This window comes from Cryptomeria japonica, chromosome 10, assembly GCF_030272615.1.
Source record: "Cryptomeria japonica chromosome 10, Sugi_1.0, whole genome shotgun sequence".
NCBI classification, from domain to species: Eukaryota; Viridiplantae; Streptophyta; class Pinopsida; order Cupressales; family Cupressaceae; genus Cryptomeria; species Cryptomeria japonica.
In genome coordinates this window covers 850148032-850163645 of record NC_081414.1, presented here as the reverse complement: position 1 = coordinate 850163645, position 15614 = coordinate 850148032, and the positions used below count along the sequence as shown (strand labels likewise).

Below are 15614 nucleotides of genomic sequence, written 5' to 3'. Positions count from 1 at the left end.
TGTCCTTCTAGCTTCTTCTCTTAGTCTACCATGTCTATCAGGGCATCTTGAAGCCATATGACCAATATTATTACAATTCAAGCATTCAAAGGGTGCTTTACCTTCATACTTACTTCCAACTGGACCTTTAGGCATTTTCCTTGCAAATAGTGCTTCAAGTTCAAGTTCTTCATTTTCTCTCCTACTTTCCTGTAGTTCTCTTGCATAAAAGGCTTTCCAATCTAATTTGTCAAAAGATGGTGCAGATGATGTTGATTCTTTAAAGACTAAATCTATCTTTATAGTAGCAACAGGACCAAATTCCTCAATTTCAAAAGCTGAAAGTTTTCCAATCAATCTATCCCTAGTTACTGATGTATTAGGCATCGTTCTCAATTCATTTATAGCAGTAACTTTCATTTTATATGTCGGTGGCAATCCTCTTAAAACTTTTGAAACAATTTCATCTTCACTTAAGGTTCCTCCACAACATTTAATACCCAAAACAATTTCATTTACTCTTTCCGTAGAAGCAAAAATCCTTTCATCCTCTTCCATTTTTCAGATTTTCATACTTGACCCATAAGCTTTCAAATTTTTCAATTTTTACTATGGAATCTCCTTCATTCAATCTTTCCAAATTATCTCAAATAGTTTTAGTAGTTGATCTATCTGATAATCCCATGATTTGTTGATATGATAATGCTCTCAAAAGTTCTTCTCTTGCCTTGCAATAATTTTCTTCATCTTTTCCTAAGGTAGGCAGATTAGGCTGACTTTGAGTAGGAGCAATGTAGTTATTCTTTGTAACATCCCAGATGTCCTTTCCAATGCAATTTAGATGTGTCTCCATTCTGATCTTCCATATGCCATAGTTGGTTCCATCAAGTTTACGAGTGTCCTTCTTGAAATACTTAGTAGACATTGGATCTCCTCAAGCTGTTAAGCTTTTGCAAAAAGAGGACTCAGCTCTAATACCAATTGTTAGGTCCTGGAGACAACTGAGAGGGAGAGGTGAATCAGTTGTCAAATATTTCAAAGTAAAAACAACTTAACTAGCCTTAATGCTTAATACCGGTAAATCAAATTTTATGTCGGTAGACAGTTTATTAGTTAATTGTAGTACCTGTAAGGATAAATGCATGAAACAGAAAGACAATAACATCCTCTACAAATAACACCAATATTTATACATGGAAACCCTATAAGGGGAAAAACCATGGTTGGAAACCTTACCCACAATTAGATGATACTACTGCAGATAGTATGTGTATACAAATGGGGTTTGCACATGCAGAAAGGCCAAGCGCCTAGAGCTCATTTCTGAAACACAAATAGGAGTCACACTAACTACAATTAGATGGTTAAATCCAATAATAATGTACTGCTCAAAATAGCATCTTCATATGATAGATCCAATACCAGTTCAGTTCTGATATGCCTTCACAAAAACCTTGCTTCACCTTCAAATGATGTCTGCATGTATAGCTCTGCTTATTCTCGCATATATCTTCTTATAATTCTTTTTCCCAATCACCTATCGATCTTACAAATAAGATCTTACATATATACCATAAACTAAGACTAATTTTAGTAGGTGAGCTCTAAAAGATATTACAATAAAATCAATTTACAATTAAATCAATAATCGATGCAATATCTGATTCAACATGTTGGCTCAATGCATTTACAATAACAACAAAGTCATTTCCAAAGCATGTCGTGCTGATCTAGAAAAGATAAGCCTGTTGGTGCATAACCTGGACCTATTTACTGGTAACAATAAATATGCAAACACGAATATACCAATGAACATATCTCCAAGATAAAGTGTGCAAATGTTGTCTTCGACATAACCAGATGTTTTCCATGTTATCCCAAGTGTCGCTGAACAATATATCCTGCCAGTGTACCAGATACTGGTGACTATGCATAAGTCACTTGCTTGCCGGTGATCATAATAATTTCTCCAAAGTGCCAAAGTTGATAAGTGTTGATAGGTGTTCAAATCAATGACAAAATGATACCAAAATACCAACATATACTTTGCCTCCTAATCACCTAGCTTGCCTCCTTCATCTTCATCTTCATCTCTTAGCACTCACTAGAATCCTAGTTGCATCCATTTTGATTCTAGTAGTATTTTTCATATAACTCATTCTCTAGGTTGCCATCTTGAGAATCAAGTACTCTTCTAAGTGAGGACCACCTTGAATCTTAGAGATCTTTAGAGATAGAGGACAATGAGGCGATTTTAGAGTTTTTAATCTATTCATGTGTTTTGATTTCTAAAATCTAATGCAATGCTTCATTGGTATATTTGAAATGTTTTCCCTCTTGCAGGTGGAAGACAATATTTCTAGTATACATTAATTGGCACCCATTCCTTAAACCAAGCATTTTAATCATCTTTGTCTTATACAGGAGGTGTCATTCCTGAAACTAGACTTGATCTCAATCTTATCAATTCTATAAATCCATTTCATTTGATCCATTCTATCATGTCTTATACATGATGTATCTTTCCTTAAACCAAATGTTTTGATCATGTCTTATATAGGATATATTATTCTTGAAATGAGACGTTTTGATCATCTTTTTCTTATACAGGAAGTGTCATTCCGGAAACCAAACTTAATCTCAATCTTATCAATCTTATAAATCCAATCAATCTAATCAATCTTGTCAAACCCATGCATGTCATCAACTATCCACTCTTTTATCTTTCAAATAGCTTCCTTCTTATTTCGAGAGATCATGCATGCCTTTAGTGCACGAACAATCTCCCAAGGGGACATTATCATATCGAATCTCCATATCAATTTTGTATCAGTTTTGTATTGACATGAGCTTCATATCAACTTTTCATATCAAATTAATTCTTCATATCAAAACTCGACATCAATTTCATATCAGTCTCATATCGACAACAACTTCATATCGAATTTTTATATCAAATAAATTCTTCATATCTGGGCCGTCATATCAAACCTCGACATCAATTTCATATTAGTCTCATATAAACATTTTATATCAAATCAATTCTTCATATTTGGGATATCATATGGACAATTTTGATGACGAGATTATCATATCTAATCTCCATATCAGTCTCATATCAACTTCATATCGACAAAATGCATCATATCAAAATGAAATTTTCAAATCCAGAGAATCATATCGACAACTTTGGCGACAACATCATATCAAATTTTTTTGGCGAGAAATTAAGCATTTTCTTTGAATCAATATGTGCTCATACATTAACTCAAAGAGGGGCAAAATGTAGACACCTAAAAATTGCACAATGAATTAAGTGAATTTTATTCATTTAATTATCCCTAATTCTACCAATTAATTTAATTAATATACCTATTCTTCTAATTATCCTATTAATCAAATTAAAGATTTGATTAAATCTATCTTCTCTAGCCTAACCTATTAATTAAACTAAGGTTTGATTAAGTACCCTTAGCCATTTAATTGAATAAATCTTATTTATTTAATTAAAATACCTTTTCCCCTTTTTGATTAAATTCACATTTAATTAAAATCTTTTTTTCATTTAAATAAATCAAAATTTATTTAAAAATCCCGCCACTTGCAAAATCCTATAAATCCAAGTTGCATCTCCTTTTTTGGCTAGATTAAATCATTTTAATTTACCAAAATTACCTATTTTCCCTCACTCACTTGAAAAATATTAAAGTCCCCTAATCATTCTTCTAGAAGCCTTCTAATCCTATCATAATCATGTCCTATTCTCCTAATCATGTCGCATCTCTAAAATTGGGGGAGTCAATTCTCCAAATTTGGGGAAAGTATTCAAAAATGTGTTAAAGACTCTACCTTATTCAGCAAGCTAACTTGTTGAATTCCCCAAATTTGTAAGAGCCTTACAAATTAGCCCCAAAAGTCTTCTAATACATTTAATGCCTCTTACATACCCACACCCCTTAGCCATGATGATTGTCCCTTAACCATTTACCCATGTTGTACAAGAGTTTACCTCTTGGGTAATAGCATGCATCCCTGGTTAATGACATTATCCATGATGTCACCTCTTGAGGTTATCCCTTATTGCTTCAATAGCATCTAATTCTTGTTTAGCATCCCCTCAAGCTCTCTCACGATGACACTTGTCAACTTGGGATTCGATTGAATATATCCCATGGATTGATAACTTTCAATCCTAGCTCTTGTTGAAATTACTCAATCTCAATCATCCATTTCTCTATTTTCCCTATAAATAGAGCCCATTCCTTCTTCAATTGATCAAATCTTTTGTGGACCAAAATTATAGTCACATTGCAGGTTAATGAACTCTCTTTGTCATGATAAAGCATCAACATCATCCTCAAGCATCCATAGCACATAGTTTAGCTTCGTTTAGTTGCATTTTAATCTTCCATCCTAGCTTAATTTCACTTCTTTTATAAGTTTTTCATTCTCATCTTATTTTAATTAACTCACATAGAATACCTAGATTTCAATTGAAATATACTTTTCCTCCTAATCATCTAGCTTGCATCCTTCATCTTCATCTTCATCTCTCAGCACTCACTAGAATCCTAGTTGCATCCATTTTGATTCTAGTAGCATTTTTAGTATAACTCGTTCTCTAGGTTGTCATCTTGAGGATCAAGTTCTCTTCCAAGTGAGGGACACCTTGAATCTTAGAATCTTTAGAGATAGAGGACAATGAGGTGATTTTAGAGGTTTTAATCTATTCATGTGTTTTGATTTCTAACATCTAATCTAATGCTTCATTGGTGTGTTTGAAGTGTTTTGCCTCTTGCAGGTTGAAGACAACATTTCCAGCATACATATCACATGTTTGTATCATCCAAATTCTCCTCTCTGATGAATTCCTTCAACCATTAAAATCCCTCCTCTAGCATCAAATACTGAATATGTTTTATGAACAACACCTCCTTCGTTATAGAAGTTCTAAATTTTGGCATCCATGATGAGTCCAACAAAAAGGAGTGAAAACAACTCTATAGCACACCTACTTTGTCAAACCATATAATAATCTATTCATAGAGGGATTATTGCACCATGCTCCACATTGTTAAGCACATTTTCCATTAGTGAAAGTAACCTTTTATAGATTGACTTATTGCGGAGTGTCACTGCCATTTGACCAATGCCAACAACATGGCCAAAATATCAGAGTTAACTTTTTATCATCAGTCCAACTTAATAAATTCCCCCTAACAACATTTTAAAAGCATGAACCACCAAGTCATGGCTTCTTCTAAAATTTGTATTGGGATACATTTCTTATTTTGAGAAACTAGTGCTTATTGGCATATTTAACCATGTGTGACCATCTCTCCTAGATTTACATTTCTAGACCTCTGAATGATAGAACCTGTTAGTATTGAGTAAGGTGGAAATTTAACCTTGCACCTGTGGTTTTTTTGTGCTTTTCTCTAACAATAAAGATGATAGGCATGCAGGTTTGTCATTAGGTGTTTTGAAATTGGTTTCACATGCCATGTCTCTTTGGCCCTAGAAAAACTCCTTCAATTCGCTTGTGGATCCTATCAATTTTTGACCTTCCTTGGTCCGATTCCCCAACCTTCCTCTTCATGTTTAGAGCACTAGTTTTTATAAATCTATTTGTAACAAGATAGGTCACTTTATCAAAGTTGACCCTATTACCAATCTTTTCTCTCACACCTCCTTTGCAATAATTTTAGTAGATTTGGACCTCTCTTTAAACCACTTTTTTCTAAGATTAGTCTTAAGGTTGGAGAGCTAAAATGTATACAAACCTTGGACTATGAATGGATCACATTCAACTTTAGACACTTCTTTGCAATTGGTCACTTGGCCTCTACCTATCCTCACAATACTTGGCTTCACTCGTCTCCTTCTTTGTGGAAAGACGTTGAATAATGCCATCGTATTGTCTTCATGTTGGATTCAAACTCTGCTTCAAACTCCCCTTTGAACTTGATGTCTCCATCTCTAATGGAGACTCCTGTGCCAAAGTTTCATGTCACTGTGGCTCAAATGGCCCTTGCTTAGGTGTACCCTATCTAATTGGTTGATATTGACCCTAATCTAGTGGCTCTTGCTACTAGCTCTATGATGGATCATGTTGCGGGTGTTTCTCTAGATCCTTTTGGCACTCTTTTGAGTATTGACCTTATAACCTCCATGGTCCCTAATTACCTCAGTCTAGATTGTTAGATCCCACTTCTAGTTTCAACAACTTGCTTTTTGGATTTGTTTGCTAGTTCTAAAGGTTTTGAAAGCATTTTTTCCCTTTTGTCTTGAGAGAACAAAAATTCTTCATGTACAGTTATATGATGAAGTAAAAAGGGTCATTCCCTTCCAACCTAGAATTCTCAAATAGTTCCATTGGGCCCACTAGTTTGCCCTCACGCTTATTTTTAGTAATTTATGCTTTAGGTTGTTTTCAACTTTGTTGTGTTCTTCTTGAGCTACATAGGTGTAGCTCTACTATTTTCTCCAATAATAGCTTGTGGTTTTGATATTTTTGGTCTAGTATATAATGTGTCGGTGCCCTATCTAACTAATTTTAATAAAAAAAATTCAAGCTATTTCAATAGGATATATGGATCGTAGTTGGTTGACCAGAAGAAACAATATTTCCTAGTGATATAAACTTTTTCTCCTTTCTAAATATCAATAATATCATTTGAGATCAAGAATTCTTCTATAATATGCATCTTTGTTTGTGTTGATAATATTAATGTTGTTCATTCTTTTTAAAATTCTTATGAAATTATTATAAATTGTTTTTAACAAAATTAGGAGGTGATATGATGATCACGGAGAATTTGATAAAAAAATAAAAATTATGAAAAAATTAGGTTTGAAAATTAATAGTGTTTGGGGCTCTTATCCTAACTTAGTCTAGCTCTACTAACTTAGACTTAATATTATGACGAAAAAATCAAAATAAAAATGATAACTATAGATCATCTATTAGACAACATAACCCATATGCAATTGATGACTCTCTAACAAAATTAATGAAAATTCAAGTTGTCAAGAGATCCATATTTTTAACGCTAATCATATCCTTGAAACAATATTAGTAAGACAATATTTCAGTTCAACATATTTCTTTTAATGTGATCACAAATTTCTATTTGTACAATTACTTTAAATTTCTAGATGCAAATTAAATTTTACAGCAACAAGATCTTTCATGTCAAATTGTAAAATAGCTTTCAGTCTCATATTATTACAAGTTAATAACATATCATCTATATCCAACACTATGACAACATCTATCCTTCATGTTTGAAATGCATTAAATAAGATCACCCCTCAACTACAAAATTAAAAGTATATACATTTATCAAAACATCTAAAACCTATATATTGTAATATTTACTATTTGAAAATAGGGAGGAACAATACAAATGGTTAGAAATTAACAATCCATCCTATTATGGTAGACTCGGTTAACGAGCACTAAAGGATTCTGTAATCGTTGCATTTGATGTTGGTTGGAGATGTTTCTGAAAATCAATCTCATCTTTCCTTAAGAGTGTCACGACCTCAGACATTGATGGCCTATGTCTGGCAGAAACTTGTATACATAAAAGCGCGAGATTTATCACCTTCAAGGTCTCTTCTTCACTATACCCTTCCATCTTCTTCTCACTTTCCACCACCTCTAAAACCCTGTTATCTTCGAATACGCTCCAAACCTGGGCCACAAGTTTTGAAAGAAAAAAATATCAAGCTTTTTAATGGAGAGGACGATAGGATTAAAGGATTAAATGAATATTATTAGCATATTAAAATACCCATTGAATCAAATACTGCATATGAGGTGGTTGCTTCAAGTCAATGCTTTTTCTGCCACTGACAATTTCAAGAACCACCATACCAAAGCTGTAGATGTCAGCTTTCTCTGTAAATTTTCCTTGGCCAGCGTATTCGGGAGCCGTGTGTCCTCTGCAAAAGCCAAAACCATGTGTTACCACCTGTATTGAAAACTTTGAAAAAAGAAAAGCAGTAGATAAAATAGGAGTTTACTCACAGGGTTCCTGTATATCTTGTGCTAACATGAGTTTTATCATTTGGTAGTAGTCTTGCCAGCCCAAAATCTGCAATTTTTGCCTGAAAGTTTTCGTCAAGCAATCTGTTGCTTGATTTAATATCACGATGGATGATACAGACATGGAATTCCTCATGGAGATAGGCGAGACCACGAGCAGTGCCCAGGATAATGTTGAACCTTTCCTTCCAGGTCAAAAGTCTTTTATTTTTTCCTGCATGTAGGGCAACTCACTAGAGTTTCAAAACCAATAATTTTTGTTGTAACAGATGAAAGAAGCAAAGGAGGAAAGTTAAGGAATAGAAAACAAAATAATATTCTGTCGAGGCTGCTGTTCGGCATGTACTCATAGATTAGGAGCCTTTCTTGGCCTTGTTTGCAACATCCAAGTAAACGCACAAGATTTTTGTGATGAACATTAGAAATGAGTTTCACTTCGGTTTCGAATTCAGAAATTAGGTGGGCAGAGCGACCTAATGTAAGCTTCTTTACTGCCACAACTTTGCCATTTTTCAACGTACCCTGCAGATATCAAGTAACCCATCATTTCACTACATTAACATACAAGCCTGCTTTGGGCAGAAAATAAATGATATTTTACCTTAAACACTTCACCAAACCTTCCTTGTCCAAGCTTATTTGCTTGATGAAAATGATTAGTTGCCTTTTTCAGTATCTTGAAGTCGAAATCTTCTGGTCCACGCAGTTTCGTTGCTCCCTCAATATCCACTATTCCATATATATTAGTTAAGATCGAATTGAATCGCAAGAGTTTTGCTTCTTTATCTATTATATATTTAATTCAGGCCTTTAAGAGTTAACCTTGTTTCTTCTTCCGGAAGACATGGCGACAAATTAAAAGGCCAAGTACGACTATCCCTCCCACAATACCAATTATAATCCACACTGCAGAAGTCACCTTCTTCTTCCCTGGAAAACAAAATAAACTGTGAAAAAATTATTGCAAATAAGAGTAAACGCTTAACATAAATTTCAAACAAAAGTGATTCACATGAGATTTCTGAAATCGTTAATTCAAATTTGCTTCTAAGGAAAAGTGTCATAAGCATTCACAAAATTACAAGCTCTTCAATTGAATATATTTAAATTCTAACCTGTGGGTAAGAAATAAGCCAAATCGATTGTCGCATTGCTTGGAAAAAAGGGTTTGCAATCGTATCGCAAGTAGCAGCCAGCGTCTAGAGCCCGTCCCTCCGAGCTAGGAAAACATTTATTTATCTTGTCCTGAGCAATACTCAAGCCAACTTTCACAGGAATCCCTTTGAATAGAACGCAGACAAAAGGCAAGACCATAGACAGTCGTATTAGACGGCCCTTGTCTCGTCTGAGCAGCAAAATAACCAGCTATTCGCGGAGTCGTACTGCAAAGATAGGTTATCAAACTTCGACCTGTTGACGAAAATAAACTGGAACAGGCGGTGTCAACTGTGCCGCACACCTGTTTCTGTGTAGAATCAGTGTATACTTCATAAAAAATTGACATTCTTGTAACGCAGATAACAGCTGTCGTAGAATGCTTTGGCGGACACACTAGAACAGTTGCGAATTTGATTCTGTGCAACTTTAATGCAGTTTACGCAATCGGCAGAAGACTTATCCTTTCTGCACTGCGCCAGAACGTATATCGAATCTGTTGTTGTCTCTGTAGATGTCTCCTCGTCTGTTGTAGCTAATCCAGATGGAGCAACTTCTTTCACCACAGATGCCAGTGCGGCGTCCAAAATTTTCTCCAAGAGGGTCGCGTTGTTCGGGGGGCTGCTGCCGCATGCGTAGGCTAAAAGTTTGTTCTCTGGATCTGCTCTAATGGGAGCCATTATTAACATGGGAAAAAAAATAATAAACCTTACAGTATTCTCCACTTGGGCCTCTTCCAGCCATGACTCTGGATTTTCACATTGATATTGGGGAGACTTGAAAACGATAATCTGCTGAGCTTAAAATAAACAATTTTTTTTTTAGCTTTATCTGGTTGTCTTGTCATGTTAGATTATTATATTTAGCTTTTACGAATGGATGGGTGGGTTATCTAGAAGGTAAACCATATACGTCATCATTAGTTTTATTTAGCTTTCGTTGTGTTCAAAACATCCTCTGTAAAAAGGCCTTGATTTATCCTCATCCATTTCTTATACTTGTGTAGTCAATGATCTTGTCCTGTTCCATCGTCTTATGCAAACTTTTAGGTTCAAAAGAAAACAAATTACCAAACCCACTGTGGCTTTTAGTGAGGATACCAACCAGTATACTTCTTTCCAATCAGTCTTTTAACAAAGAGACATAGCCCTACACGAAACAATCAGTTGAACCTGTGGTGGAAGAAAAGTCAAAAAGTCTTTCCCAAAGTCTTGTGTTCGAGTATAATATTCAGTTTCATGACAGCATGGTTAGAGAGAAATCCGTTTCGACACCCGATATGGATGTAGACAGACACGGGTGCATTTAGTAGTCAACAGTGGAGGCAAGTTCATGAGTCATGGTCACTGTGTAGGACGATAATTTCCGAGGCAATTCATGAGTGAGGTAATGGTTTTCTCTCAACCGCGCAATGCTACTCTGGTTGTCAAACAGAGGGCCCCATTCGTCGATTCCATTCGACTGCAATCAATAAAAAATAAACAATAAATGGTCTCGTTGATTAATTTAAATTGATTGCGAAAATGAAAAGTTTGGATCTACAGTGGTTGTAATACAGAGGGCCCCACTATCTCAGATATTTCCATATTTAAGTAGTGAGGCATTCATGAGTCACGGTCGGTATGTGTAATTTCTATAATTTAACAAAGAGACTTAGTCCTACACGGAACCATCAGTTGAACGTGCGGTGGGAAAAGACCATGTTTGATGTTTACAATTTAACAAGGCAGTCATGGCCAGTATGTAGGACGATGAGGCTCGTTTTATCAAAGCCATGGTCGGTATGTCTTAATTTCTAGGAGGGCCGTAAGAGGTGAAGATTTTCTTCAACCACACATTGATGTCCATCGTATTATTGTAGCCAACATACTAGACCAGTTTCTAATAGCGGTGTACTTCCTGTGCATCCAATTACTAATTTTAAAGAGGTTAGAAAAATGATAATGAAAAGTTTATTAATAAGTTTTATATGTATCAATAGTTTATCATTTTTTAGTTTTTTTGTCCATAATTGGTCTATTTGTGCACCACTATTGGGAAATTTGTGCACAACTATTGGTACATTTGTCCAGTGGCAACTTTGAGAGGACGGTTATTGGAACATCTTTAAGTAGGTAGGGGAGAGGGACCAGTAGTTGAACGGGGTCTAATACTCGCTATAGCAATTGTGCTCATAATATCCAATGTTACCACAAATTTATACTATATATTATAAATAATTTGTCCACATGTAAATAAAAAAATAACCAAATGTTGGTCAAAATAGACCTATACTTGAACACATAAAAACATGTAAATGTTATATAAAAAGTACAAATATACAATCATTAACAAGCGAAATAAATAATTTTTTGTTTGAAATAAAATATCATAACTATCCACTATAAGTGTGTCATTTAAAAATAAAGATGCTCATTTAATAAAATAAGATACTTGCTTAAGCAAGTATTGTTGTCATAGTGAAAAAATAGTATTCCTATGTGTACAACTATTGGGGTAGCAATGTGTATTCGTTGGCTCATTTCATATTAATAATTTGTCCTATCACAAATACAAAAGGTGAGCACAAAAAATACCTTGTATTTTTCAATGAAATGAGAAGGATTTTCAACAAGTTTTAGTGTTGAACTATTGGTCCATTTGTGTTGGATATAAGTTGTATTTTATATAACAATGTGTTTTTCTATAAGAGCAAATATTTTTTTTGTTCAACTATTGATCCATTTATGTTGCATATAAGTTATGCTCTAAATAAAAATATTATATTTTACAAATAAGAAATGATATATATTTTTTCAATTACTAGGCATTTTTAGATTAAGTTTTGATTGAATCATTTAAAAGTCATTTTTTGGACACTTCGCAGTAGATGCGTTATTTTAACGAGTTGCATGACAAGTAATGCCTTCAAACCTTAGTTATAGATAGTTAAATGTCCATTTTACATTTTTAAACAAATATAGAGGTCTTACGATATTCCATTTGATGGCTACATGTTGACGAAGTTATCCCTAACAACTACTGATCCATCTCCCCTATTGGGCGACACTTTGAAAATGTGTGTTTTTTACCCTTGTGCACATAACTAATAACAACAAAAATTCGTTTAAATTTGATGTACTATTCAGGATATGTAGGTGCATGAAGTTAGCTACAACCACTACTGGTACACTTCTCCTATATGGGTTTGTGGAGGCAATTGATCTATCCATAACCACGATATTACTAGTGATATGATTTTTTTTATTTCCCCTTTCCAAATAGTAACATAAATAATTTCATTTGAGATCAAGAATTATTTGATAATATGCATCTCTCTAGATGATATTACGATTGTGTGTTCTCTGAGATTATTATAAATTATTATTAATGAAGTTAGAAAGTGATATGATGATTAAAGAGAATTTGATACAAAACAATCTTTATAAATTAGAAGTGAAATTTAGGATTACCCATTTGTTGCTAGATAGTGTTTAGGCTCCTACCTTAACCTATCCTAACTCTACTAACATAAGTTTGATATCATGAAGATTAAAATTAAAGTAAAACTGGTAATTATAAATAATCTATAAGACAACATAATACATACAGAATTGATGAGTCTCCAACAAAATTAATGAAACTTAAACTCTAACATACATTATTCAAACAAAATATTTTTTTCAAGTTGTTATAATTTTTTTGTAAATAAGGATAGGGCTTGATCCCTTTACATATCATCCTGGAAGGTGGCATAGAGAGATCTCACAAGTGGTAAGACTATCAAAAACCTAAACCAACTAAACTCTAACAAGGACCAACATGTCAACCAATGGAACACTTGAGACACAACTATATCATCTCAAACATAACATGTGGGTTTTGAAAAGGACCTTAAAACCTTAAGCAAGAGTCACCTTGAAATAGAAAGAAGATAGCTAAGGATCAAGTAAACACATCCAAAATCAATGTCATCTTGACTTGTAAAGGGCATAACCAAGGACAGGGAAAGCAAAAAATGAGTTTTGAAAGGAACCATTGAACCTTATAGTGGGACCACTTTGAACATAGGGAATATTCAGCCAAAGAATGGATGGGATCAAACCTAACCAATAAGTTTTGAAAGGCAGTGCACAGTATTTTTTTTGTAGAAACATCATGAACCAAGTTTTTCATAGATAGGGAAAGGGACAACAAAGAGCCCATAAATAGAAGAGGAGAAAACTAGCTAAAAGTTGAGACTAGAGGAGAATAGAAGTAGAAGGTAAGATAACAAGAGGAAATGAAATAAACTAGCCTTTCCAAGAGGAAAAGGCCCCATCCAACTGTAGAGGAGGAAAATGAACCACTTTGATAGACGGATGACAATCTCTCGAGGACTCACTAATCGACATCACCATTTAGGATAAGTATAAAGCCTTACATTGTCAAGAACTCAATAGATAACATGGGATGGGTCTTAGAGATATTTTGAAAACCTCCACCAAATCTCTATCTAAGGATGCACACGCGGGTCATAGGCAATAGCATGGCACATTGGCATCCTATACAAACAGAGTACGAAGTTCAATGCAAAGAAATGATATATGTGTTCTAGATGAATTTTAACTAAACAAATGTATGACAGGAAACAAAAATGATTATAAATACTTAAACAAAAGAATAGAAAAAGGGATGAATAATTATGCAGGAGCATCCCTAGTCGATGAGCAAGCTTTCATCAACCAAAAATATTTCCTTTCAATTTTGTTCTTGTTTAGTTCTTTGTGCAGTTTTATGTATTCTTACTGGTATGTACTGGTACTTGCTTTCTCTTCATGGAAAATCTTACTTTTGGTTTCCAGACGGTTTCATGTGTTTGATTCTATATTTCTAGTTCATTTGGGTTCTTTTCCGGTCAGTTATCGCTTTCGGTTGACTGTTTCTAGGTTCCAGAACAGTTCTTGTGCTTACCAATTGGTTTTGGTTCATTATCGATGTGATTCTTAGTGTGTGAATCTATCTTGGGTCTTGTCTGATGTTATTTGGTGTGTGGACGACCTTCTTGCTGAACTACATCACTTGATTGTTATTTTCTAGAAAGATTTATCTAATTCTTAGGATCGACCTAATTACACATTTCATTTTCCTACATTGGTGAATGTAATTTTATGAGGCTGACCCAGATATGTTCTGGTGGCTATAAATGCATTATTATATATTCATTAGTCAAGGCAGAGGAAATATAAATAAGAAGAAGGATAGAGATTCACATATTGTGATCTGGTTGATTCTTAGAGTCCCATTTGGATTGTATCTAGCTTGAAGCTTGCATCTAACCAGTTAATTATCAGATGTTATATGATGATTTCCAAATGATTTTTGTAAGTTCTAAGGCTTTAATATGATCTATTTATATGAACTTGTTATTTTTTCTTGCTACTTTCATTGTGTCCCTCTTGCTTCATAACTCAGTTGACTCTTTTGAGGGGTTTTATCGGTTATGGATGCATCAAGTTGTATTAGACCTAGATATGGACTCGCTAGTGAAAGAATCATTTGTGAACATTGAGGCATTCCTTTAGGTGGACAAATTGTTGATTGGAGGTACGCTACACATGTGTTCAATAGATCATCGAGGGGAGGAAATTGAAACTGGTAGTCAAATCACCTAGTTGAGGCAGTTCAACAGAGTGGAAGAAGAGTTGTTGTCGACGAGGACAAACCCCAAGAGAATAGAACATATGATGGAAGACTTCAAGAATGAAGTAAAGAATGAAATCCGAAATGCTGTAGCTAGTTTGTGGAGAAAACCTGATTCTGAAGATGAATATGAGGAAGTGGGTGAAGAGCTTGAGGAAGCTGAAGGATCAGAAGATGAAAGAGAGGATATATTCCTGACAGTAGTAGTGCAATAACATAAAGTTCATAAAGTTGAGGTTTCTAACTTTTCCAGAATGTTGAACCCAAAACTTCTGATTGACTGGATTGGAGAGTTGGAGGTCTACTTTGAGTTTGAGGATGTCAAGGACCTACAAAGAGTCTGGTTCGCATAGACCAAGTTAAAAGGGCATGCTGCCTTGTGCTAGAAAGAATTGTAGAAAGACATAGTGGGGAATGGTGAATTGAAGATTACCAGGTGGAGATAGATGGTTGCAAGATTGAAGGCCAAGTTCATATTGGGAGACTATGAATTGGAAATGTTCAAGAAGTTGCAGAACTTGAAATAGAGAAACATGATTGTGAATGAATATATTGAGGAATTATACAAGGTAGTGATTAGATCTGGACATAAAGAGATAGATAGAGAAAAGGTGGTGAGGTACATCAATGGATTGGCTTTTGACATTCAAGATGAGATGAGTATTTTGAAGGTTTCCACAGTTGAAGAAGCTTACTAGTATGCTTGGAAGGCTAAGAATAAGGTGAGAAGAAGACAACTGAATAAGGGAAAGGATAAATTTAAGAT

General features: G+C 34.5%; 2 protein-coding genes across 2 annotated transcripts; both read right to left on the bottom strand.

Moving 5' to 3' along the window:
- Window positions 1–7378: 7378 nt before the first annotated feature.
- Window positions 7379–9947, bottom strand: LOC131065175 (cysteine-rich receptor-like protein kinase 2). The gene is made up of 6 exons (XM_057999612.2): window positions 9148–9947; window positions 8855–8962; window positions 8634–8761; window positions 8015–8554; window positions 7779–7929; window positions 7379–7679 (listed from the first exon to the last, which is right to left on the bottom strand). Exons 1-4 carry the CDS (start codon window positions 9344–9346, stop codon window positions 8237–8239), a joined length of 753 nt encoding a protein of 250 aa, XP_057855595.1. The 5' UTR covers window positions 9347–9947; the 3' UTR covers window positions 7379–7679; window positions 7779–7929; window positions 8015–8236.
- Window positions 9520–9867, bottom strand: LOC131065173 (cysteine-rich repeat secretory protein 55-like). The gene has a single exon (XM_057999610.1). It carries the CDS (start codon window positions 9865–9867, stop codon window positions 9520–9522), a length of 348 nt encoding a protein of 115 aa, XP_057855593.1.
- Window positions 9948–15614: the final 5667 nt, after the last annotated feature.